The sequence below is a fragment of the Cinclus cinclus genome, chromosome 7, assembly GCF_963662255.1.
Source record: "Cinclus cinclus chromosome 7, bCinCin1.1, whole genome shotgun sequence".
NCBI classification, from domain to species: Eukaryota; Metazoa; Chordata; class Aves; order Passeriformes; family Cinclidae; genus Cinclus; species Cinclus cinclus.
In genome coordinates, this window is record NC_085052.1 from 27,645,863 (window position 1) to 27,672,858 (window position 26,996).

Below are 26,996 nucleotides of genomic sequence, written 5' to 3' on the forward strand. Positions count from 1 at the left end.
GGCAAAAGCAAGGGAGCTACAGGTGATATGTTGTCTGATCCACCAAGGATGCACCAGGGAGTGGAGGAAGACACACCTCCCACAAAAAAGGACATCAGTGACTTTAAGGTGTCACTTGTTTAACACAAAACCTTCGGCAGTTGCTGAGGTTACATTTTTGCTGTTGTGGTTTTTCCCTGACACAAGATTTTCACTGGCTCCTGATTTGTCAAGACTCCTGATTCACATTTATCCAAGGAACATCGCTTCGTGTGAAAATTTAGTGTGCCCTTAAAACCAGTTGTAAGCTTTTAAGCTTTTCTGTAAGACCTTGAAAAATTCAAGTATGTCAGAGTCAGGTCATACCTGAAGAGTGAATATATGGAATTACTGCAGAGAAAATAGGGATACAGATTGGCTGACATGGTGCTTGTGGAGTGGTGTCCTCTGAACAAACTCTCCTGTTGTTTGCAGATATGGAAAACTCTGCTTATCTCTGCTTCTGGCATGCTCTGCACTGGCAGCTAAGGTGAGAACTTGTCACAGACACCTCAGCAACAATAATTCCCCCAGGGGAAGTCTGACAGGACCAATCTGGGATGTGGAGATTATTATAAAATCCCACCAAACATGATGGAAGTGTAAATGGCTAAAAAGAAACCACAACCATTCTTAGAAGAGTGTTCAACACAAGGTGTCAGGCAGAACAGATATGTAAAGGACTTGGTTCCATAATTAGCATTTAATCATCTTCTCTTGCTGCAGGAGATGCTTTTCATGGAATCACAGTGTCCCAGAATCAACCCTGAGCCTGACGCCCACCTTGTCCCCAGCCCAGAGCACTGAGTGTCACGTCCAGCCCTTCCTTGGACACCTCCAGGGATGGGCACTCCAAAGCTCCCTGGGCAGCCCCTGCCAAGGCCTGAGCACCCTTTCCATGGAGAAATTCCTCCTGCTGTCCAACCTGAGCCTCCCCTGGCACAGCTTGAGGCCGTTTCCCCTTGTCCTTTTCTGTTTCCTTGTACAGAAGTCTCATTACATCCAAGACAGAACTGCTCCATCAGGTTGAAAGTTATAATGTAGGGTCTCTTCTGGCAGAATCAGTAACAACATTCGCCATCCTCAGAAAGTCCTGGCATCCTGCTGGAATTCATTGTCTTTGAGAATATCTTTGTCTAAAACATTATTAAAATTGAAGAACAAACAGAATATTTGGACAAGGGATGGAGGGCCAGGACACAGGGAATATGTGTCCAGAGGGCAGGGACAGTTGGGATATTGAGAAGGAATTGTTTCCTGGGAGGGTGGGCAGGCCCTGGCACAGGGTGCCCAGAGAAGCTCTGGCTGCCCCTGGATCCCTGGAAGTGTCCAAGGCCTGGTTGGACAGGGCTTGGAGCAGCCTGGGATAGTAGATGCTGTCCCTGTCCATGGCAGGAGGTGGCACTGGATGGGCTTTAAGGTCTGTTCCAACCCAAACCATTCAGGAATTCTGTGATATCACTCCCTGAGAAATGGGTACATTGCAGCCATTGGCTATACTGACATTGTGGGAAACTCCACAAAGTCCCCACAGCAGAATGGCAGCAGTGTTCAATTCGAAACACACAAATTGCATGTTTAGGTGAAAGTAGAGAATCAAATCACACTGAAGACTGAAGAGCTGCAATTAAATAATTCACTTTAAAATAGGGCAGTTCCCCATAGAATTGTTTGAAAAATCCTTCAGCTGAACTTGTGATGCTGGGAACGCTGTAGTGTTTTAGAACTCCCCTGGAAATGGCCACATGCTTGTAGTGGTACTCACAAAAGCCACATTTCTTTTAGATTCCTACTTTTAAGTAACAACTTCATCCGCCACGCTGCTTATTGATCAGCAGAATTAAAATTAAAATTTAGTATGTCACTTGTTAATCCCAGAAGGGTCATTCCCATCCCCCCGAGCGGAGTGTAAGAGGTGCAATCAGGAGCAGAACAGGTGATGAGCCTTTCCAACTGCTCCAAGTCCACTGAAGCTGCTCAGTTGTGATGGAAATGCCTCCCAATGATTCCCCATTAGCACAGCTCTCCCAGTTCCTATCAGTGACACTGGACAAGAGGAGTTGCTCTGTCATTGAGGGGTCCTGAGCCCCAAAGTTCCCTGAAAATCCTGAGGTGATTTTTTTTTCATATTTAGATGCAAAACAGATGGAAAGGCAAAACAATACAGGGGTGTTGGTCTGCTGAACTGTCCCTTGGCTGGGGAATTCTGTTCCATGAAGTCCCAGAATGGTTTGGGTAGGGAGGGACCTTAAAGCCCATCCAGTGTCACCCATGCTATAGGCCAGGACAACTTCCACTGTCCCAGGCTGCTCCAAGCCCCGAAGTCCAACCTGGCCTTGGACACTTCCAGGGATCCAGGGGCAGCCACAGCTTCTCTGGGCACCCTGTGCCAGGGTCTGCCCACCCTCCCAGGGAACAATTCCTTCCCAAAATCCCATCCATCCCTGCCCTGTGGCAGTGGGAGGCCATTCCCCCTTGTCCTATCACTTCCCACTTCTGTGAAAATCCCATCTCCAACCTTCTTGCACATCCCCTGTAGTTACTGGGAAGGGGCTTTCAGAGCACTCCTGAACTGGTACTTCCTAGAACATCCCTGAAAGCAGCAGATAAAAGCCCAAAATCTGGGATAAGGCACCACATTCCCAGCCTGCTCTCAGTACCATGTCCATGTATTTATATCCATATCTGAGGTTTCTGTATCACTTTCTAGGCACACAAGATCCTGGAGAACACAGGATTAAATTTAGGGGCTCACCCTGGCATCACAGCAGGAAGTTACTTAGGAATTTAACAACCTACTGTGTTTTTGGAGCACATAAAATATTTTAAGAAATGGAAAACAAAAAATCCCCCAAACATTCCTTCAGGACTCAAATTATCAAAGACTTGGAGTGAGCAGTGTTGAAGATTCAATATCCTGCACAGTTTTTGGCCAAAATTCCAGTTCCCAAAAATAACCTGGTGCAATAATAATGATTAATTTGTATGCTAGGTATTTGAAAATAGAAATTTGGCAACCATGCAGAGTGGAGAGCATCCAGCCCTCTCCATCAGCATCAATACAGACTTTGCAAGTGCTTTAATTAACTCCTCAATTCTGCTCCACTTCAGCCAAATTCTGGCTGTGTGGAGTCTTTGTGAGATTAATAATTGACAATGAAACTACTAGATTTTCAACTGTACTTTCCCAAAGAGACAAGGACCAATTTCAGCCCTTCTGGTGCAGTGAGTGATAGATTTGGGGGGATACACTGGAGCCCCAGCTCCCAGATTCCTTATTACAACACAAATAGAGCTCAGCTAAGGGTCTGCTCATACTGTAGTACCTAGGGTTTATTCCAACCCTAAAAACATCCCTTTTTTATAAAACAGCTTTTCACAAAGGTTATTTTTCTGTCACACACGTGTCCAGCCAGAAGAAGCAGCACAGAAACAATTCCCTCTGCACAGAATTACATATGTAATATTTCATAGTAATAATATTGTTAATAATATTTAGAAAATAACCCAGAGCCAATGCCTTTATACCCAGTTATCCTAATCCTATAAAAGCAAAGAATCAGGAATCATTAAAGCTGGAAAAGGCCTCTGAGATTCAAGTCCCACTGTCACTCCAGCACCACTGCAAGCAGATTGGTTTGCACACTAGAAAGGAAATTTGCTTTCCTACACACTGCTGAAGTTGCTTTCCTTCTCTTTGTGCTCATCCTGTAAAATCCTGCTCTCCAAAACACCTACAAGCACTCCAACTTTTTATTTCAGCCTCATTTGTCCCAACCACAGAAGGAACATTGCGCTCATTCAAAGAATAATACCCAGAGACATTTCCCCTCTGGCCCTGAGGACAATCTCCAGATCTCAGCACAAAAGGGCTTTTCCTGCAATTGTCAGCAATTCCTGGGGAAAGCAGGAGTTTACAGCTTTATCCACTGCATTAGTGAGCTTTGGAGAGATCCATTACCACAATAACACCAGGAGTTACAGAGAGCAGGAGCTCACTGAACCAGTGCTTCCCAGCTGCCAGGGCAAGCAGCAAGTGGAAAAGCTGGGGTTGGAGAATCTTGGGTCTCTATTACCCAACTTAATAAAGGTGGCCTGCAGTTATTAATCATCCTGATTGCTCAGGAGGAAGGGTGGAAAAGGCTCTGTGAACACTGCACCAAGCCCTGGGACGCTCTCCCAGCAAAGCCAGACTGGCTGGACATGAAACAGGAGACAAATGTCCCCCTAATCTATTTATTTAATCAGATTGTATCTATTTAATCTAATTAAATAAATTCTGTTATTATCTAATCTATTCCTTTTCTAAGTTTGCAATTTAATTTGGAATGAAACATTACAGTGTGAAGAAGTGACAGAAAAAGGGGAGGGGAGGTAGAGTGGAGAGGCAGGAGCAAAGTGACCCCAAAATGTTCCTGTCAGAGAGGTAAAGGGTAAAGGACAAAGCAGCTACAGCTGGATCCGTGTCTCAGAAATGTTTCATAAAGGGCAGGAAACCAAGTGCCACCTGTGGAGAGGGCCAAGGGCAAGGCCACTGTCACTACCCCAACAGGCAAACAGCCTAGTCAGCTGTAATTAGCCTTAATTTAGTAATTATCTGGCAAAAATCATAAAGTGAGCACCAGAATGTGACTTCTCCTGTGAAAAAAGGAACAAGACTGAGTGATTTACACCCTGCAGCTGAGATGTGCTCGTTTTCTACCAGTTCAGGGGGCTGAGGAGAAGAAAAAACACAACTGCAGGGAAATCATCTACGTCTAAAACACTTCCCTGAAGAGAGAACTGTGTGTTCCAGCTCTGAGATATAAAATTTATTGTCTCATATGCTATGATTAGACATAAAATCTTATGTGATATGGAATGTACATGTGCTGTATATTATGATCTATAATTTACAGCAGTATTTACTGCTGTGGTATTTTATAACATCTCTTTTAAGTGCAGCACAGTTTCTGTGCATTAAGTAGAGTTCCTTTGAAGAATGATGGCAGTCAGTTTTAGATATGCAAACCATTAAGTTGGAAGGTTCAACATTCATATTCCAAAATACTCCCTCAGCAATAACTCCAAGAATCAGCACCTGATTGTTTGTATTTCCAGGGAAAAGCCTGCCTGGCCACTTCTGCATTGTGTTAGAGGGTTCAGCGTGGATCTTCCTTACCTGGGGCACTGGTAATGGGCACTCATTCTTTTCAGAGCATAAAACTGACTGAGAAAAGCATGGCTGAATTGAGGGGAGAGACCCTGGAGAACTGTACAAGGAAGACCTGGAGATCCTGATATCCCAGGAGCAGCAGGAGGAGCATTGGCAGCAGGTCAGGGAGGGATCCTGCCCCTGTGGCCAGCCCTGGAGGCACCTCTGGAGTGCTGTGTCCAGCTCTGGATCCTCAGCACAGCGGGGACAGGAGCTCCTGGAGCGGGGCCAGCGGAGGCTGCGGCGCTGAGGAAGGGCCTGGAGCATCTCGGTGCCCAGGAAAGGCTGAGGGAGCTGGGGCTGTCCAGCCTGGAGAGGAGCCCCAGCTGAGAGGGGCCCTCAGCCCTGGGTGTCCCTGTGTGCAGGGAGGGCTCCGAGCAGGGCCCGGGCTCTGCTGCGGGGGCCCAGCAATGGCACCAGAGCCACGGGCAGGGACTGAGCCCAGCAATTCCCCCTGCACAGGAGGCACAACTTCTTCCCTGGGCACTGCCCAGCCCTGAACAGATTGCCCACAGAGGCTCTGGGCTCTCCTCCCTGGGGCTGTTCCAGAGCTGTGTGCACACAGTGCTGTGCCCTGGGCTCTGGGATGGCCCTGCTGGAGCACGGACGTGACACCAGATGCCCACGGAGCTCCCTTCAGCCTTGTGGGGAATAAATTCCCAGACACAAGTTTTTCTCTACAAGGTGTCCATCCAGTTGTTGTTTGTGTTGATGTGTGTCTACCCAGTTGACCATAATTGTTGTTTGTGTTGACTATTTGTTGTTAGCGTTTTATGTCTTTGTAAATTGTGAGTGCTCCTAGCTGTTTGTCCCTTCCCCTGCCCCAGTACCTACTCTTGTATCCATGCCCACCTCCACTACCCCCTCCAAAATGGTGCATGACAGCAAGTGCTCGTGGGATACCATTCAGTGGTAAAAACCCCTTAAAACAACGAGCCGGTATCACACCTAAGACTAAAGAAAAATTATACTCCCAGGTGGGGAAAATAGTGGAGAAGATGAAATCACCAACCAGAGCTTTTTTTACCTTGTCACCATGCCTTCAGCAGCACTCGGCTGGTGTGGCATCCTAGACCAAGAGGCACCAAGGGTTTTTTAGGGACTGTCGTGAGGACGGGAGCCCCAGCTCTGTGGTCTGGCAAAGCTGAATTCCTCCTCCTGCGTGTCGTCCAGTGGGAACAGCAGTGGTGTTCATGACCCCTCGGGTTCCCCACCCAAAGCTGACTTTTAATAAAGGCCTAAAAAAGGAGCTGTCTTGGCCCATTCATAACAAGCCTGAGCCATCCTGTGACTCTCTATATTTGATCCAAACTCTCATTTTAAGCCACTCCATTATTCCAGTTCAGAGGAGCTGATGTAATATCTCATCTATACAGGAGTGTACAGAGGAATTTACTTCCCAAGACAGTTCTCTTCCCTGCAGGATGGGAGAAGCTCAGGTCTTTCTAGGGAGTGTGGCTTATCTGACTTTAGGCAGAGCTTTGCTTTAGGCAACCATGTGAAAATCAAATAATTAAATGCTCTGAGAACCACTTTGGCTGTTTTATTCCACTTGAATTTCAGGAGTGGGGTGCTTCTGGGTTGCTTCCAGTGGAGGATATGCTATGATTCCATGAAATGCCATTCCTTGCCCAACAAACCAGCACTCCCTGAAACTTCCATATTTCAAGAACACTCTGGCATCTGTCTCCACCTCTTTGAAGGAGAGAAGCATACACTGGAATTTCCATGAAGCCTCAGCCTATTTTCTCTGTCCCTTCTGCAGCAGACAGAAAGTGGTCTCTGTGAAACCATAATTAAAGTGAGCAAGAGAAATGGCAAATGGGACATTGATGTGCAGCCCAGAGAATATGAAAAGCTTGATGAAATTAAAGCAGTTGGAGGAAAACACTGAATGACTACAAAAGATCCTACTGGAAGTGCCAGGGAAGAGCAGTCCATTGTATCCCAGAAAAAAGCCTCCTAAGCTCCAAATAGTGACGCTTTAAATCTTCTCTTCCCTGCTTTGCTCCCTTTATGTGGACCATTAACTCCCACCCATCTCTGGCTTTGCTGAGTGAGGAAAAAACAAATTATATAATTCTAAATACCTCATAACTCCTTGTGAAAATGATAGAACCTGATATAACTTCTCCTCCAAAGTTGTTTAAACCACTATTTATTTTACTGTGAAAAATCACTGTAATTCCACAGATGATCCACGTACCTCCTTCCCTAACATTCCCTCTCACCAAATGTTGGCTAAATGTTCTATTTTCAAGGATTAATATTTGCCAAAATGAGATGAGAAAGAGCTGAGTAATCTGCATAGTGACTAATTTAATTCACAGAACACAGAATGGTTTGTGTTGGGAAGGAATCTTATGGATCATCTTGTTCCAACTGCCCTGCCACAGACAGGGACGCCTCCCACTAGACAGGGTTAATGATAGTCTTTTTATCTGTTAATTAATTACACATTAAGTTTTTATAAATTACTGCAATATTTTAAGTGGCAAAACTACTTTGGTCTGAAATACCAAATAGTTTCCCTTTCCCTGTGGTTGCACAGGGAAGAATGTGCAAAACATCACAAATTCTTACTTTATTTTTATGGGCTGCATAAATTATTAAGGCTGTGTAAAAACACGGAGAGGGTGATCTTTTAAATGTAGGGGGAAAACATGAGACATTTGAAGAAAGCAGTGAAATAAATAGTTTTCTCTGTGAAACAGACCTTTGTAGACTGCTATAAAATGATTTTTAAGATATTAATCCTCTGCAAATATTTTCAGGAATGAATGGGCCAATTTGAAAATAAGTTGATGTAATTCTTCTGGCAAAGGCTGTCCTTAAAAACTTACTCTTGGAAGAGAAGTTCTCCAGCTACACTGATATGCCCATGGTGTTCTGAAGGTAAAGACTTCCCAAGCTGACTTGGAGAACCCAAAACCTGATAATACTGTGGTGTATTTTAAACTGTGTGCTCATTCCAAAGCGTTGCCCAATGTGAAATACAGAATCACAGAATGGTTTGGGTTAGAACTGACCTCCACAGTCACCAAGTCCAACCATTAACCACCATCACCACCACCCTGCTCACCACGAACCCATGTCGTGTGCCAATTCCACATGAATGCTTCCAGGCATGTGGATGCAACACTTGCCTGGACAGCCCCTTCCAATGCTGAAACCACCCTTTCCATGAAGAAATTCTCCCTAAAATCCAATCTAAACCTCCCCTGGTACAGCCTGAGGCTGTTTCCTCTCCTTCTGTCACTTGCTACCAGAGAAAAGAGCTTGACCCCACCTCAGTAGAGCCTCCATTTAGGAAGTTATTCTTATTTCTAGGCACTATCTTTTTTTTTTTTTTTTTTTTTTTTTTTTTTTTTTTTTTAGGATGTTATTCCTGGTTCTAGTAAACCCCTCCTTTCAGGAAGTTATTCATATTTCCAGACAATTCCTCCTTTCAGGAAGTTACTTCTAGGCAATCCTTCCTTTCAGAAAGGCATTCCTGGTTTAGGCAATACATCCTTTTAGGAAATTATTCCTATTTATAGGCAATACCTCCCTTCAGGAAGTTCTTCTTGGTTCTAGGAAACTCCTTGTTTCAGGAGGTTATTCCTGGTTCTTGGAAGTGCAGAACCTGTGAGTTCAGCCCACTGCCTGAAAAACTTCGTTGGTGGTTCTGATGTTCAAATCTCTCCGAGCCAACACACACCTGGCTCAAAACAGAGGGATAGAAAGGGAACATATCCCAAATCCCCGGGAACAAATCCATCAGGTTTTTTTCCTAGCCCAGTGAAGACATGTGGCACTCAGACACTTTTCCAATGACTGATTGGACCATCAATCTGAAGGTATTTCAAATTCAATGGACAGCAACAAGCAGAATGGACACCAGACCTGTGGGAATCTGAGAAGTGCCACTCATCACTGACTGAAGTGACAAAAAGAAGGACAGAGATTGGTTATAACTATTTCCTACAGTGTTTTCTATCCCATATTGGCTAATTCCATGACAGCAAGTAGAGAAAATTGTGTTACAAACAGAAGCCAGAAGTGCAAACCTGACCCCTGGAAGCTGCTGCTAATGTGGTGTCTGGGGGCTCTTATTGACCAGATAAAAACCCTCCCTCAATCCCTGAGCCATCCAATCCCAAAGCCAGAGAATTGTCTGATATTTGGAGAGGAAATAAATTAATTACCCAATGAGCTGGTCTTTGTTTTGCTCCACAAGGGTGGGAGGAACGTTGGAGACAATCACTTGCATGTCCAATTGATTGACCACAGAGACCTGGAAAGAAAAGAGGGAAATTCAATTGGCACTGCCAGGCACAGTCCCCTCCCCATCCAACAGCAATAGAAAAATTCCTTTCCTGCTTCCACACCATGCCCTGATATCCAGATTTCTCCTTTTAATTCCAAACAGGACAGCTGGGAAATCTTGCAGCCAAAGCCCGTAGGCATCAAAGATTTAACTGGAATTGTGTTTCCAGGTCTGTATCAAAATTACAGATTTTTAAGGTGGGGACAGAAAAAGCTGCTCTCAGTATAGACTTGACTTAGAGAATCCCAGATCTCCCACGGGGTGTATTCAAAATTACTTCTGAGCATTTGGGTGATTTGGATGCCAGGAAAATCTTCCCTTGGAGCCACGCAATGTGCAACAAGGGAAATGGAAATTCAGGATTAATTCAACAAAATCAATGTTACTTTGTTAGAAAATCAGGAAGGAAATTGTTCATTTTCATTGAAGCAATCAGTGAGAGGTTTTATTTTAATCTCCAATTGTTTTAGCTTCTCCTTCTATCATAAAACTGCACATTTTATAAATGAGCTTTTTCAGAAAAAGAAAAAGAAAAAGAAAAAGAAAAAGAAAAAGAAAAAGAAAAAGAAGTTTCTAACTCACTCAATACTTGTGTGCTTTGTTGGAATAAAATTAAATTTCAATTTTCCACTGAGGTATGGAGCGACCTCAGAGCAGATATCTGGCAATTATTGTTTTTTTACTATGAACCCAACCACTCTGATCCTGTAGAGGATTGTGGAGGAAAATTTAGAAAACTAGGCTGATAAATTTAAAAATCAAGGGTTAGTTGATTCGAAAAGAAATAAACAAGCCCTGATTTTCCAAAAAGAAAAAAAGGTGTCCTGGAAGCACAGCAGTAGAAAAGCCTGAATGTGATTTCACATCAAACACTGATTCACCAGCTTTGAAGCTTAATTCAACTTTAAATATTCAAATGTTCTTGAAATGTCATCAGATGCCGTGATCAGCACGTACAGGCTTCTGTGTAAGAAACACAGAATTATAATGAGCTACAAGTAGATTTTAGACTAAAATCATGCAACAGAACTGGAAAGCAATGATTAATTTAATAGAATTAATTACATTAGCCAATTCAAGCAATGACTGTGCACCCAGGAACTGAAAACAGTATAAAGGCAACACAAAAAACAAAGGCAGTAATTCTTTTAATATGGAAGAAATCACAATTATCATCACTTGTTCATGTAGAAAACCAGGGTTAAACACACATTCATGACAAGCTATAGGAAACCAAGGGTGTTGGACAAAAATCAAACGACATTTGAGGTTTCCATGGTAACATTAACTTGCTTGTTATCCCCATTTGTAAAGGCAGGCAAAGCAGAAAATTGTTGGCAACCTCTAGCTCATGAGTGATATCCCTTTGATCCCAAGCTTTGCTCATTAGGCACTTGCCAGGTTTAAATCCAGCAAGGCGGAGCCTACAAAGACCCTTGATTGTGATATGGCACCAATAGATTCCTGGGAGTAGCTGGGACCTGAATGAGGAGGGGCTTGAAACCTCCTCAAACCCCAATAAACATTTGATTAAAGATGATATCTATGACATCATAAAGATGATATCCACGATGTCAAGTAATGATAGTAAATATCCACTGTCTACACTTCCTCAGCACCTTTAGGTGTTTCCTTGCAGCAAACTCATTTTAAAATGTAATTCTTGTATCTCTTTCATCTCACAGATGCTGAGAAGGAAAACTCCATCACATGGAAACAGTCAACTCACAGGTATCTGACAGGGACACCTTCCACTATCCCAGGCTGTTCCAAGTCCCATCCAGTCTGGCTTTGGACACTTCCAGGGATCCAGGGGCAGCCACAGCTGCTCTGGGCACCCTGTGCCAGGGCCTGCCCATGTTCCCAGGAAACAATTCCTTCCCAATACCCCATCTATCCTTGCCCTGTGGCAGGGGGAGGCCATTCCCCCTTGTCCTGGCACTCCATCCCTTGGAAATTATCTCTCTGTATTTCTTGTCTGCTCCTTCAGGCACTGGAAGACCACAATTTGCTCACCCCAGAGTTTCTCCTCTCCAAGCTGAACAATCCCAACCCTCCCAGCACAGCTGCTCCATCCCTCTGATCATCCTGGTGCCTCCCATGGATTCATTCTAACATGTCCATGTGCCAGTGCTCTAGGCAGGATGGGGTTGGTCTGGAATTGTATCTCCAGCTCCTCTGAGCTTCCAGGCCTTGCTCAAAGCAACTGGGCTCACTGCTCATCACTCAGCCAGACATCATAAAGAAACCTCTATAAATTAATGAGACATCTTTCACTTTCTAATGTTAATGTCAATTCCTTCTGGCTATATTTTAATATCCCATTAGTGCCTAAATTATTTGAAAATGCCCCATCATTTTGGGAGGTCAAGCATGAGGGTGAAATCATTTATGTTTATTTGGTGAACTCCTGCAGAACTCACCACACCAAGGATTCTGGCTCTCATCCGTATCCTTTGACAGTGTTCCCATTAAGTGGATAATGCACTCCATCCCTTTCACATTATGCTAATATTGAGCCAATCCATCAAGTTTACAGGTTTTAAGGAAATTTAGCTTGGATGGTTTCGGTGGCTGGATTAAGTCAATGTTCTTTGAACCGCACAAAACCATGAGCCTGAGGCCTACAGATGGTGCCAGCTCTAAAATCCTGTTTTCTCAGGGACTGAGAAGTTCATTCTCATCCCAAAATTATTCCTTAACATAACCAACAACTTGGACATGACCAGCAGGGACACAGAATCATAGAATCATGGAATAGTTTGGGTTGGGAGTGACCTGAAAGCTCATCCAGTGCCATGGGCAGGGACACCTCCCACTATCCCAAGCTACTCCAAGTCTCAAAGTCCAACCTGGCCTTGGACATTTCCAGGGATCCAGGGGCAGCCACAGCTTCTCTGGGCACCCTGTGCCAGGGCCTGCCCACCCTCCCAGGGAACAATTCCTTCCCAATATCCCATCCATCCCTGCCCTCTGGCAGTGGGAGCCATTCCCCATTGTCCTGGCACTACAGTCCCTTGTAAAGAGTCTCTCTCCATGTTTCTTGTAGCTTCTTCAGGTCCTGGAAGGCCAAAATTTTGTCACCCCAAAGCTTCTCCTCTCCAGGCTGAGCATTCCCAGCTCTCCCAGCCTTTCCTCCCAGCAGAGCTGCTTCATCCCTCTGATCATCCTGGAGCCACATCTGGACTCTCACCAACAGGTCACAAAATCTTTTGGTTTAAGAAATGTATAGCTTTATTCCACTGCCTTCAAAAAAAAAAAAAAAAAAAAAAAAGCACAAGCACTTTATGGCTTTTCTTATTTGAATTTCCTCAGGAATTATTCCTTAATAATAATCATCCCTGGCTGATACTTACGAGCACTTCTGCTTTGCTGCTCAGTCCTTTGCCATAATCGTCAGTGGCAATGACCTGGAACTTGAAATAGGATCTCCTCATGTTTTTGAACAGCATGGCAGTTTTGATCAGCCCCGTGTAAGCCTCAATCACAAAACCTTCCTTGCCATCCTTGATGGGGGGAATGATGAGCCTGTATTGCATGGCACTGTAATTCCCAGTGTCCTTATCATTGGCCTAATGGGGAAAACAAAACAAGCAGAGGCAAACAAGGTAAATATGCATAGAAGGAGTCATTAACCTTGTCCTTTAAATAAAGTTACATCTTGGCCCAGCAAATTTCTGCTACTCTGACATTTAAAACATTAGATCCCAGAGCACAGATATGGCAGCTACTTTAAATGCTTCATTTAGCTCTGCTGCACTCAGTTTTGCGTTTCCAGCAATTTCTTCCACCTCTGTTGGCATTAAACTGCTCCAGAAGAAAGAAAAAAAAATTAAAAAGTAGAAAAATATAAGTTGACTTTCAAGTCTGCAACAATACCCAAGAACTGCTTAATTCTGAGAAACCTCCACTTCCAAATTCTCATTGAAAAAGAAATATCAAAGAAAAACCATCTCAGCAACTTGTGCACGCTTACAAAAGAATGTCCTTCATCTTAGAGATATTCTGATGGAGCACAGGTATTTTTAGTGCAATCAAATAACTTTTTTATTAAAATAAGGCAGGATTGAGTGGCATTCCTGCACTGGTGCACAGGGACCTGCTGGGCACCCCAGTTCTGGACACAGAGCTGCCCTGGCACCATTGCTGAACTGGATCAGGATGCAGAGCTGGTATCAACCAGGCAGCCCCATGAATTGTTATTCCACCTTCCCTGCTCCTGACAACCCCATGTAGCCCCACTCCGGCCTCTCCAGCCTTATTCCTTACACTCCTGTTCAACCCGTATCCAGAGGGAAATGTTTCCAAGGACCCCGACAGAGCTTTCCTTGCTTCTTCCAGGGATTAGCAAGGTGGGAGCTAATTAATGCCTGAGCACTCATTAGTCTTGGGCACAGCCTCAGCATCTGGGACACTTCAGCATCTATCAGCAGGTTTTTATGGAAATACTGGCACTGCTTCTAAAGCCTTTTGCTTGAGCTAATGCAGAAATAAAAAAGCAGCCTTAACTTTGAAAAGGTGCATGTAAGATCCACAGAAAATCCATACTGTGCCACGATTTAAGAATGAAAAACAATAAGGGGTTTGTGTCAGCATAAAGAGCTGATAGAATCACGGAATATCCTGAGCTAGAATCACGGAATACCCTGAGTTGGGATCCATCAGGATCATGGATCCAGCCCCTGTTCCTGCCCGGACACCCCAACAATCCCACCCTGTCCATCCCTGGCAGTGCTGTCCAAACCCTCCTGGAGCTCTGACAGCCTCGGGGCTGTGCCCATTCCCTGGGGAGCCCGGGCAGTGCCCAGCACCCTCTGGGAGAGGGAAGAACCTTGCCCTGATCTCTAGCCTGACTCAGTTCCAGCCATTCCCTGGGGTCCTGTTCCTGCTTGCAGAGAACAGTGTTGTTTATGAGACACCACAGCTGCTAAAAGAGAATTATCTGTGCAAGGTCATTAAGCCTTCAATAGGGAGCCATTAATCATCACTAATTGTTTCCTCACCAGCACTGAACAAGTTCTATATGGTGGAAATTGTCCCTTCTGTTATTTTTTTCATTTTCAGATAATTTTTTCAGGGAATACCAGCACCAGATAAGCGATCCAGGTACTCAAAGCTGTGCATGCTCCATGTTACTACAACTTCTATCAGCCCAGATTCCCAGAAAGAACATTCAGCACTTAAAGGATAATATCCAGGCTGGTTTAGCTGGAAAGAACAAACAGGTTTTATTCAGCGCTGCCCAAAAGATAAGCTCCTGCAATGACACTGGCCATCACTCTTCACAGACACACAACTGGTTAAATTCTCACCCTTTCTCAATATTTTGCTTTCTTCTAAATTCATAAAACTTCATCTAGCTTGACTACAAAAAGCATAAATATAGAATGTGTTAAGTTGTTTTTGTTCTCTAGCTCCATAGTTTTTTTTTTTTTTAAGGCTTTTAAAACTGAGATTGCTGCCTCCTGGGTGAGTTCAAACCCCTTTATTAGTGATTTTAGGAAAGATGGGAAGGTTGAAAAGCTTTCTGAAATCTACTCTGTTCTGTCAGTCAAAAAGGTAAAGATATCAGAGCATTCCAGCTTTCCAACTGGCACAGGGAAATACAACCCCATGACATCCCACAGCCAGCAGATGGGAGCTTGACAGGTGGAGAGTCAGGAAAATTGTTGGTTTTTCATGTACCTGAATTGCTGAAGGAAGAAATGAATGTGAAAACATGCCATGTCATAGAATAATGGAATTTTTATGGTTGAAAAACATCTCCCAGATCACCCAATCCAACATTTGATCATCACCTTGCCCCTTAAACCACATCGTGAAGTTCTACATCCACTCATTCCTTGAACACTTCCAGGGCTGTGGCTCCACCACTCCCTGGGCAGCCCCCTCTTCCAAAGCTCTGCCACTCTTCCATGAAGAAACTTTCCTAATATCCAACCTGAACTCAAGGAAGCTGCTGGAGAGAAACACCAACTAGATGCTTGGATGGTGAGAAACAAAGACAAAAAGTAAAGCAGCACCTCAGCTGTGCCTGGAGTGTCAGGACAAGGGATCATGGCTTCCCAATAGCAGAGGGCAGGGATAGATGAGATATCAAGAAGGAATTGTTCCCTGGGAGGGTGGGCAGGCCCTGGCACAGGGTGCCCAGAGAAGCTGCAGCTGCCCCTGGATCCCTGGAAGTGTCCAAGGCTGGGTTGGATGGGGCTTGGAGCCTCCTGGGACAGTGGAAGGTGTCCCTGCCCATGGCAGGGGACAGGAATGGGCTTTAAGGTCCCTTCCAACCCAAACCATTCTGGGATTCCAGGGTAAGTTCAGCTCATACAACACATCTTCAGATAAAGCCATGACCAATCCAGAAGAGTCCTGCCTGGCCAAACCCCCTGGCTTATCCACACTCAGCTTTGCAAGTTGGTAATGGAGCTGGGGGGGAAAGAAAAACAGAATTCCTGTAACCCCACATGGCACATGAGGGACCCAGCAGCAGCCACAGGAGCAATGTCTGATCCAGCTCCTTTGGGGTCATCCATGAGTGAGCCAAGTTTCCGACTGAGTGCCCAGTGAAGTCCAAAGGCTCCCTAGAGGTGCCCTGGAGAGGAGCATAATGCCCTTCCAATAAAAAGCCAATTTTTGTGTTAAAATGGATTTATGAGGTTGGTTCAGCTGGGTCAGAAGCCCATCATATTTTTAATATTGGCAAATTCTCTCTCAATAAAATCTACGGCTTTTAATAGTCACTGCTTTCAATGACACCAGAAATCAATTTCACCTTCAGCATTTCACGCCTGGAGACGTGTGTGACTAAAAACAAACAAAATTTGGATCCAAATTAAGGTGTTGATGCTGCAGGCACAGGCATTATGTGCAGTCAGGCCTTCTGCACAAAGCTCAGGGCACTGCAGCTCAGCGCTAATGAGATGTTTAAGTTTTGCAGCTGAGTTTAAGTCATTAAACTCCAGTGAAAGAGGTCTTTTGACATTTGAAGCTCACAGCTTGTAAAGTCCTGCAGAGTTCAGGTGCCTCGAGCTGGTGGACAGGCTCAGAGTTAATTGCTACCAGTTCTGAGAGCTCAGTGCCACACCAGAGCCACCAGCAACCTCACCATCATCACAGTTCAAGCTCTTCCCACATCCACCCAGAGATGAGCAAACAGGTGCCAAACAACCTGGAAAAATGATCACATTACAGCTTCAAATATTTGAACTTTGTTGTTTGCATTCCCCTTTTCTCTGTTTTTTGGATCAAACCTAAGGACACTCAGCTTGGCTGGACCAGCAGAGAGAGCTTGTGAGCTGCTTCCAGGAACATCCCAAACTTCTCTAATACAGAGGAAGGATGTTTGCTATTCCTGTAATTTGTCCTGAAGGTAAATATTTTCGACACTTCATTAGGAAGAGATCTATGACATCTCAAGAGTTGCATTATGACTGTCAAAGAAGAGAAAGAGCTGTACTTAATCTTAATATTCCAACAGCATATCTGCCTTTTGTTCTGTGCAAGAAATACAGATGTCTCCTAAATCCTGTTGTGAATGAGGGCTGATAAATATGGATGATCCCAGGAATTGCCATGCCGAATTCCAGCCTCTTGTGATTGAGTGTAGGTGTGCCCACACAAAGGGAGTTGGGTCAGCATCGCTGCCTCTGCTTCCAGCCATTTCCCATCCCCTCCCAGGGAGGAGGATGAGGCACAGATCCTGGGGTGCTCCCCAATCCCAGCAGAAAAGCACTGAGGATATTTTAACTCAGAAGGAGGTGAGGCCCTGGCACAGATTTCTTAGAGAAGCTGTGGCTACCCCTGGATCCTTATAAGTGTCCAAGGCCAGGTTGGATGGGGCCTGGAACACTCTGGGATAGTGGAAGGTGTCCCTGCCATGACAGGAGGTGAGAATAGATGGGCTTTCAGGTCCCTTCCAACCCAAACCATTCCATTCTCTCAGTGATCAACCCGTTCTTTTCCTCTCCTTCGTAAGAAGACCCAATAAACGATGCCTTTAAAGCATAAATTAATTAATCTCTGGTTCCATGTGACTGCACAAGCAGGCAGGACACCCAGGGAGGCTGGTAAACCTCACTTGGTGTGACAGCAGCACTCTGACCCTGTCACCAAAAATCACTGGTGGCATGTTTGGGATGAGCACAAAAATCATCAGGGACTCTAACTGCTGAAGCTGTTGCATAATCATTGATGATCCCAGTTTTTAGCATTATCAGCCTGAGCTAAATCCAGATTTGCTGCTCAGAGTGAAATGCCATTGCTAATTCAAAATGTTTTCCACCTCCCTCACAGGGTCACTCTTAACCACAAGCCCAAGGCTGCTAATGGGGCATGGAAAAAGGCAGGATTGGGATTGGGCTGCTGAGGGGGTTTTTCTCTCTTCCTAGCAGATGGCAGCTTCAATGTTCCCAATTAGTGGCTGGCACATAGAGCAGTTTTTAGAACCAGACCGTTTTTGCCGGTAGGAATTTCCAGATTGTTGCAGATTTCCAGTTCTGACAGCACAGCTGCCACTGGCCTGTTTTAGGGGAGGTTTCACTGGGTGTTCTACAGATACATAAGCCTAGAAATCTGGAGTAGCCATTGCTATTTTCCTTTATTTCCTGTATTTTTTCACTTCTATGCTCTTTTACACCCTCATCTAGCTCAAGTCCTTTGGACTTCCAGCTCCTCACCTTGGTTTGCCACTGGCTGCCTCCAGAATTTGTAGCCTTGATTTAAAAGCAAAAGTTATATTCCTATTCATATAAAATTCATACCTATATTTAATATTTAACACAAAATATACAATATAAAATATATCAAGATATAATATAAAAGATTATATAGATTTATATTACTTTATATTAATAGCTATTTTAATATATTCATATTTATATTCATATTGATCTAAATTTATATATCACTACATCACTGATACTGATCATTGCCCAGCCTGCTCCCAGTTCCCCCAGTGCCAGGAGTTTTCTGAGAAACACAGGTAGGAAGAAATAAGGTGAATGGGAATTGCTCACTTTGCCCTCCAATGGTGGCCAAAACATCCCAGGTGACAAAGGAAACTGGGATTGGGAAAGGTGGTGAATAAGACGGGTTCCCAAAGTCAGGTTTTGAAACAAATAATTGGAAAAATGGATTTTATTGTTCTTTTTCTTTGGTCAATAGCAGTTAGTGCTTGATAGAATAACTTTGTGTGTGTGTGTGTGTGTGTGTGTGAGAGAGAGAGAGAGAGAGAGAGAGAGAGAGAGAGAAAGTAAAGGCCACACACATGGATTTCCTTCATGGGATGGGAATGATCCAGGCACACTCCCTACTCCCAGCCCCTGTAGGAGCCTTTACTCAGGAAGGCACATACAGCATCAACAGTCTTTAAAATGCCCCTAAACAACAAAGTAATTGAAACAATCTGCAATCACATGAGAAAAAAAAAAAATCCCAATAGGGGATTCTCTGATTGCTGCCAGAGGAAAATAATAGGAAAGTAAGAGATCTTAGAGTAAAAAGTTCAGGAAGCCAACATAAAAAGCACAAATATGGTTTTTGAAGGACAAAATGCTTGGCATTTCTGTAATATTTGTGTTTAGCAGGACACACAGGGGATCAGATGCTCCAGCAGCTGGAGGTTGCACTGTTGTCACTGCAATGAGCTTTCAGAGGAGATTTTTACTCTTACCAAGCATCTTTTCTCATTACACTGGGATCCATAAAACACATTTTAAGGAAGGTTTGACTGGCCAAGCAGTTCAGTTTTGTGCACGAGTCGTGCAACAGCCACAGGAAAAGATTCCCTTGTCATCCCAAGGAAAAGGAAATATCAAAAGAAATACACAGGTTATAGGCATAGATAGAAAAAAATTGGAGATTTAACAAGGATAACAGATCTAGGAAAAAAAGAAATTCTGGTATTCTCTCCCTATCCATAGCTAGGAAGTTTAGCTGTTTCTTTTATCCATTGTTTTAGCTCATTATGGGATCTCTAAGATGATTTTGAGGCGAAGAAAACAAGAATTCCTGCTCCCCAGGGAGTCCTCAGTGTCACAACCTGCAGCCTAAAATGGCTTTGGTTTATTTTTATCTCTTCTGTTGAGATATTCCAAGGATATTCAATGGCCAATAAAAGATATTCAAATGGAATAAAGGACACATTTCCATTAAAAAGCTGAACAGAAAGGGTAAAGAGCACAGGAAAAGGCTGGAATGAAAATACTGTAAGAATCAAAGCATTTCTATCAAATACAGCCAATTCCAAAGCCTTGGATTCACTGGCATTATTCAGGCAAGATTCCTTCCCTGCAAACATTTGCAGGACAAAAACACCTTCATAAACTGAGCAGGAATTCAGGCAAGTCACTTGCTTTACTAGAATTAGAACCTCTGATATTTCCTAATTTAAATCTGTAATAATTCAATAATTTAATAAATAAAAGAAGAAAAGCAGAGGTTAATACTGTTGATATTCCAATAGCAAGAGCTAATAACATCCCATTATAGGGAAAAGCCAATTCCTGCTGGTAATTTCCCTAAAGATTCTGCTGTTTGTGGGTTTGTTTCCTGAAGCAGATTGAAAAGATTGTGTTTGGGGCTCAGGGAAGACTGATTGGAATTCTGAGGGGAAACAACAGGAGTTCCATGAAAACACCAGTAAAAAGCAAAATAATTCTAACAAAAGGAAGCACAAAGCAGAGCTCAAGGTGCAGAATTAATAAATTAGAGTTTATGAATGTTGCATCTGATTTTAATTAGTATATTCTTAATAAAAAGCACAAAAAGGTCTTTAATTAAGGAAATGGGCTCTCAAGCACATGGGAAATTCTGGAGGGGGGAAAGGGAATTGCAGAGAAGGGGACTTCAAGCAGCAAGGAGCAAATCTTTGGCTAAGAATTGCCATTTTATTCAAATATACCCCTTCTATTTTTTTTTTCCCCCCTCGGAGCATCAGTACCACCCAGCTTTCAGAGGCCACTGCTCTTAATCCAATCAGATCCATAGAGAATAATTAATGTAGTTTATCACTCCCCAAATTAATTCTTATTAAAAATGACTTCTGGAGAATGATTTGTGCCATTCTGCTGAGCTTAAGCTTCCTTTTCATCTACTTAGAGAAATCTTTCTATGAATCCAGAGCAAAGGCAGCCCATTATCCTCCTCTAAAAGGCTTTTATACTCAAAATAATGTATTTAAGAGGATGCTGCTGGCAGCAAACCCGATGACCTTACAGAGTTGGGAGAAACTCCATAGGCTTGGCCTTGGTACATAGAAACTCTTAGGATGATGAACGAAATTTTTATCCAACATTTTAGTGGTCTATTTGTTTCTAAATTCAGTTTATGCAGAAGATTATGGATTTAGGATTAGTTTTCTTCTCTCCCTATTTTTATTTAAAAAAATCTTTTTTTGTGTTTGATTATTTTTATTATTGGTGAAATTTTGTTCAAGGCAGAGTAGACCATGACTGAGGCAACTGAAGGCAAGCATCTGACTGTTCAGCAGTGTATTTGTGATCAACTGATCCAAAACTGATTTACATTATCCATTAATAATTAAAGACTATGGTCCTGAATTATTTCCATAAGTTATTATGTCCTGGTAAAAAAGAACTAAATGTGGCATTTTTGGGTCACTTTTAAAAGTTGCATGTTTACTTGAGGTCATTTGAAATGCTGGGAGACAGCCTCGACAAGAGAAGCCCTGGAAAGACTTCAGAGTGTCTTCCAGTGCCTGAAGGGGCTCCAGGAGAGCTGGAGAGGGACTTTGGGAGAGGAATGGAGGGACAGGACACAGGGAATGGCTTCCCACTGCCAGAGGGCAGGGATGGATGGGATATTGGGAAGGAGTTGTTCCCTGGGAGGGTGGGCAGGCCCTGGCACAGGGTGCCCAGAGAAGCTGTGGCTGCCCCTGGATCCCTGGAAGTGTCCAAGGCCAGGCTGGATGGGGCTTGGAGCAACCTGGGATAGTGGAAGGTGTCCCTGTCCATGGCGGGGGCTGGCACTGGATGAGTTTTAATGTCCCCTTCCACCCAAACCATACTTGGATTCTCTGATTCCAATACCCATGTTTGATACCAGGATACTGAGAAAGTGACTTTTTTCTCAAAATCACTCAGATGTTGTGAAAGAAACTGAGCAGCTGTTAATGAATGCAGAAGATGAAAGCAAATGCATTAAAAACTCCTCCTAAGAACCTGAATTTCCCCCTGGAATCCAAACCTGAATAATTTCTACAGTGCAAACTCTGCATGTACTTTATTAATGTTCTCCTAAATTTCAACTTTGAAAGCTGCTCATTTCATTCTACTCCTCAATAAAAGACATTCATTTGATTAATTATTCTTAAACCAGGCTGGAATGTGGATTGTGTTTAACTAACAGAGCAATTACTTTTGCTTTCTAAAGGCCAAGAAAAAAGCTAACGAGCACTGACTGCTGCAAGTGCTCGGTGCTACAACAATAAATTCCAGCCTGATCCTCTGCAACAAGAGCACTTCTTAATTATTTCTAATTTTACTTTCACTAAACACACAATTATGTTTAATGCCATCTACTAATACCAACTCCTGGCTTAGGCCTTGTTCTATTTTGTGCCAGCGAAAACAGTGAGGATTTGAATAGAAAAAGCTTAAAGATACAAAAATGACATTTCTTTTGGTCCTCCTCTGGGACTGATGACATGTTTTGAGTCAAATGATTCTAAATAGGAAAGGCAGATTCCCCTCATCACCCCCAAGTTTCCCTTAGCTTTTCTCCACCCATTTCTTATCCCCCTGACTGACACACAAATACCTGTGCCTAAGAAATCCTCTTGGAAAACCAGGAAGGATTTCACAGCCTGTTCACATTTCATGGGATGATTCCAAATGTGATTTGCCATTTGTGCCTTCATGTTTCATTTGCTTTCAGATGGAACAAAATGTTCCTTTGCCTAAATTATTTTGCCTTCCAGAATCCTTTATCTACTCCAATGTCTTTGTCCTGCTATCTGCTCTCTACAATTCCCTGGAAGAAGAATGGAGCCAGGTAGGGATCCACCAAGGGACAGGAAGAGAAGAAATGACCTTGAGTCATTCCAGAGAAGGTTTGGATTGAATAACTGGAAGAATTTCTTCATAGAAAAGGTGGTTAAGCATTGGCCAGGTCAGTGGTAGAGTCTCCATCACTGGAAGAATCCCAAAATGTATGGAAGTGTTGCTTGAAGACATTATTGATGCTGACCATGATGGTGCTCGGTGGATGGATCTTAAAAGTCTTTTGCAACCTGAACAACTCTGTGATTCTTCAGTTCTAAAGTTCATGGATTTGACATGATTCTTGGACTGCTAATTTTGATGAAGTAGAAGCTTCCCAATTCCCCACTTCTCTGCCATTTCTGGGCTTATTTTGGGAAGAACTCTGATGCAACCAACAAAAAAAAAAAAAAAAAAAAAAAAAAAAAAAAAAAAAAAAAGCCCAGCCAGGGACAACTTTATTAAGCTCTGACTGTTTTATCATTCCTGGTGCTCTGAACACATAATGTATCTGTTCTATTGAAAACAAAGCTTTTACTCTTGGCTGTTAATATCTGATGCTAATTGTACTATGCACATTATATTTCCATTAATTTTCTCTCTTAAAAAAACCAAAACAACAACAGAAAAACCCAAACCAAAAAAAAACATAGAAAAAAAACCCCAAGAAACTATGGATAGTTAATTTTATGCCCACTTTCCTCCCAGTGCAGACCTGAAATCGCTGTATTTCTCTGTAAAATCTAAACAAGGTACTGCCAAAATAGAAAAAAACCTGTAGGTGTAAACTAGCATTGAACATAAACCAAATGTTTAAATATTAATAGATCTAAAAGGAGAGCTACAAACCGGCATGAGACACAAGCACCTAAAATTGAGTACAAACAAAACCTGGGTTTTAACTCAAAGTTATCCTTGTGTCAACATCAACCATTAAGCAGCTTTAGAAAATGCAAATCTCAAAATTTCCTGTTAAAAAAAAAATAAAAACAAAAAAAAATTAAAAAAAAACCAAAAAAACAAACCAGCAGGTACAAGTCTTCCCTCAGTAACTGAAGGTTATTACAAAAACTTCAGCCTTACCTTCACTTTCAGCACTGAAGAAAACATTCTGGCATCTTCAGACACCCCTCCAATGTACATTTTTTTGGTAAACAGAGGTGCATGGTCATTTTCATCCTTCACCTCAATAAAGACCTTGGCAGTATTACCTAAAAGAGGGAAGGAAAAAGGAAAATAAAAAATTCTGTATCAATCTGTAACATCTTCTGACATTCATGCATTTACAGCTCAGGGAGGTAATGTAAAATAAGTATAGGGATAATAAATTAAAATTAAACCCTTCAGACATCATAGAATGCTAAAATTGGAAAATCCCAGGGTCACTGAGGCTGAAAAAGCCCTCCCAGCCCACGGAGCCCAAGCTGGGATCCCCACCTTGTCCCCAGCCCAGAGCACTGAGTGCCACGTCCAGCCCTTCCTTGGACACCTCCAGGGATGGGCACTCCAAAGCTCCCTGGGCAGTCCCTGCCAAGGCCTGAGCACCCTTTCCATGGAGAAATTCCTCCTGCTGTCCAACCTGAGCCTCCCCTGGCACAGCTTGAGGCCGTTTCCCCTTGTCCTGTCCCTGTTCCCTGGAGCACAGCCCGACCCCCCCTGGCTGTCCCCTCCTGTCAGGGAGTTGTGCAGAGCCACAAGGTCCCCCCTGAGCCTCCTTTTCTCCAGCCTGAGCCCCTTTCCCAGCTCCCTCAGCCCCTTCCCTAGAGGAGCAATAGGGATCTGTATCACACCTTAATTCTGCAGCTGTTGGTCCCATTAAATACCCACAGATGTCACAAAGAGCTCATTGACAGCAGCTCTGCACCTTGCTTAATCTATTTTAATTATTCCTACTGCATGCAAATACTTAACAGCTGATTTAATCCTGGTGTCTGTAAACTCATAAATGGTCACACAGAGTCCTGGCTCAGTGGCCTTGCCACTTAATTAATTTCCCGTGTTAATTGAAAGCATCCCTAAGCCTGTCCTCCTCCCAAAGCTGGCCTGGCCCAGGGGAACTCCACCTGCGTTGTCTCACCTGAGAGGTTCAACACAAAACCCCAATGTAAATCTGGGTTTATTAAAGAGTTCCTGCTCATTGAGCAATAAACATCTCCATGGAAAAACATCCAGTAAAAAACATGGACCTGGTGCCAAACAGATTCCACTGCGCAGTAATCTCCAGCAACATCTGCTTCCCTCTTTCAGAATCGTATCATCCAGAAAGATTGCTGGAAATGATGATATCCAGTTCATTAAAACCACATTTGCATGTGATAAATCACCTCCTTTCTGAGCTGGCCTTCCCAGCTCCTTTCAGTGCCAGGATAATTTCAATGTTGCACAGGTGCCACTGATCTGAGTTTCTTGTAAAATGCAGGCTTTTAGAAAAGGCTTAGAAGCTGTGTATTTAGGGGAGGAAAACATTAAACCACAGACTATTTCCAGACATGGCCAAAGTCACATTCTGCCTATCTGATGGTCCAGCTGAAGGGAAACAAATGATGGCTTCATAAATGGAACTGAAATCTGAAAAAAACCCAAATGTTTAAAATGCTCTCCCTGAGGCAGCAGAGTGTCCTGGGGATCCCGGGGGACACCGAGCTGTCCCTGGGGCAGCAGAGTGTCCTGGGGATCCCGGGGGACACCGAGCTGTCCCTGAGGCAGCAGAGTGTCCTGGGGATCCCGGGGGACACCGAGCTGTCCCTGGGGCAGCAGAGTGTCCTGGGGATCCCGGGGGACACCGAGCTGTCCCTGGGGCAGCAGAGTGTCCTGGGGATCCCGGGGGACACCGAGCTGTCCCTGAGGCAGCAGAGTGTCCTGGGGCCAAGGAGGCCAATGGGACGCTGGGGGCAGCAGGAGGAGCATTGGCAGCAGGTCAGGGAGGGATCCTGCCCCTGTGGCCAGCCCTGGAGGCACCTCTGGAGTGCTGTGTCCAGCTCTGGATCCTCAGCACAGCGGGGACAGGAGCTCCTGGAGCGGGGCCAGCGGAGGCTGCGGCGCTGAGGAAGGGCCTGGAGCATCTCGGTGCCCAGGAAAGGCTGAGGGAGCTGGGGCTGTCCAGCCTGGAGAGGAGCCCCAGCTGAGAGGGGCCCTCAGCCCTGGGTGTCCCTGTGTGCAGGGAGGGCTCCGAGCAGGGCCCGGGCTCTGCTGCGGGGGCCCAGCAATGGCACCAGAGCCACGGGCAGGGACTGAGCCCAGCAATTCCCCCTGCACAGGAGGCACAACTTCTTCCCTGGGCACTGCCCAGCCCTGAACAGATTGCCCACAGAGGCTCTGGGCTCTCCTCCCTGGGGCTGTTCCAGAGCTGTGTGCACACAGTGCTGTGCCCTGGGCTCTGGGATGGCCCTGCTGGAGCACGGACGTGACACCAGATGCCCACGGAGCTCCCTTCAATCTGAGTCTTTCTGTGGGGTTCTCCACTGCAGAGAGAAAGTGGAAAAAAGAAGGGAAAGAAAATAAAGGAAATTGCATTAATTGTCAAATCCCTCTCTTCTTAAACGAAATCCTTAATGACTCTGGATGCAATACCAAACTACAGCAGGAAAATGAGATTCCCAGGCAGACTTTCCCACTGCAGCTCCACCTTTTAGAGAAGAAGGTGGCATTACAAGCAGGATTATGTGTGGAAGTGACCTTTGCCCTGCTTAGCCTATAACCAGCGCGTCACTGGCTGCTACCAGCTTGGTCTTAGAGGGAAGATCCTGATTTTATCTGTGCAGGTGGGATCAGGTGTTGGCTCACTTGCACTGGTATTCTCTAATTCAAATTAAACATCATTTGCATATAGCTCGCTTTTGTCGTGTCAGGTCAGTTAGGGTGAGGTGGCTGAGCCTTGTGCAAAATTTGCCTTGCAATTTGCTCAACTACCCATTTGTTTAATTTTCTGGCAGTTTTCTGAGCTGCCAAGATGCTGATTTGTTTAGCAAAGGGCGAATGCTTTGAGAATGGAGAAATGGAAGCTATTACATTAAGTACAAAGCAAATAAAACACTTTGCATATCCACATTCCAAGATTAGGACCGTCACCATTGAATATCTACCTGTGTTTCAGCTTGCTGCCTGATTTCTGGACACTGTCCTTCATTCTAGCAGATGGGAGTGGACTGTGGCATCTGAACTCCTCCCTATCCCACCTTTGGATCCAGTTCCACAGCTGGCTGCAGGTAAGGGCTCTCCACCAACTACAGAAGTTGCCTTACCCTCACAGTGGAATTCTTACTAAAATCCCCCAGCAGCAGCTGTGTTGTGTGGGAAGGTCATGCCAGACCCTTTCCCATGGGTATTTTCCCCACTCCCTCTGCTTGATTCAGGAATGTTCCCTGCGCAAGGTCTCTGGTGCTCTCAAATCCACCACTCCTGCACCCCCAGCCCCCAACCTGACAGAAAAGGCCACCAATGAAGCATACTCTTAGAAAGTCTGGTCTACACTCTGTCATTA

The 26,996-nt window shown here is 44.2% G+C and overlaps 1 protein-coding gene across 5 annotated transcripts in view; it reads right to left on the minus strand.

The window, feature by feature from the left end:
* Positions 1-26,996, minus strand: part of PCDH15 (protocadherin related 15) — a 264,399-nt gene that overhangs the window by 28,779 nt on the left and 208,624 nt on the right. For all 5 annotated transcript variants that reach the window (XM_062496847.1, XM_062496842.1, XM_062496846.1 and 2 more), the window contains 3 exons: positions 23,600-23,727; positions 12,878-13,093; positions 9,400-9,488 (listed from right to left, as the gene is read on the minus strand). In XM_062496847.1, the coding sequence (XP_062352831.1) occupies positions 9,400-9,488; positions 12,878-13,093; positions 23,600-23,727 (433 nt within the window). The remainder of the gene's footprint in view (positions 1-9,399; positions 9,489-12,877; positions 13,094-23,599; positions 23,728-26,996) is intronic.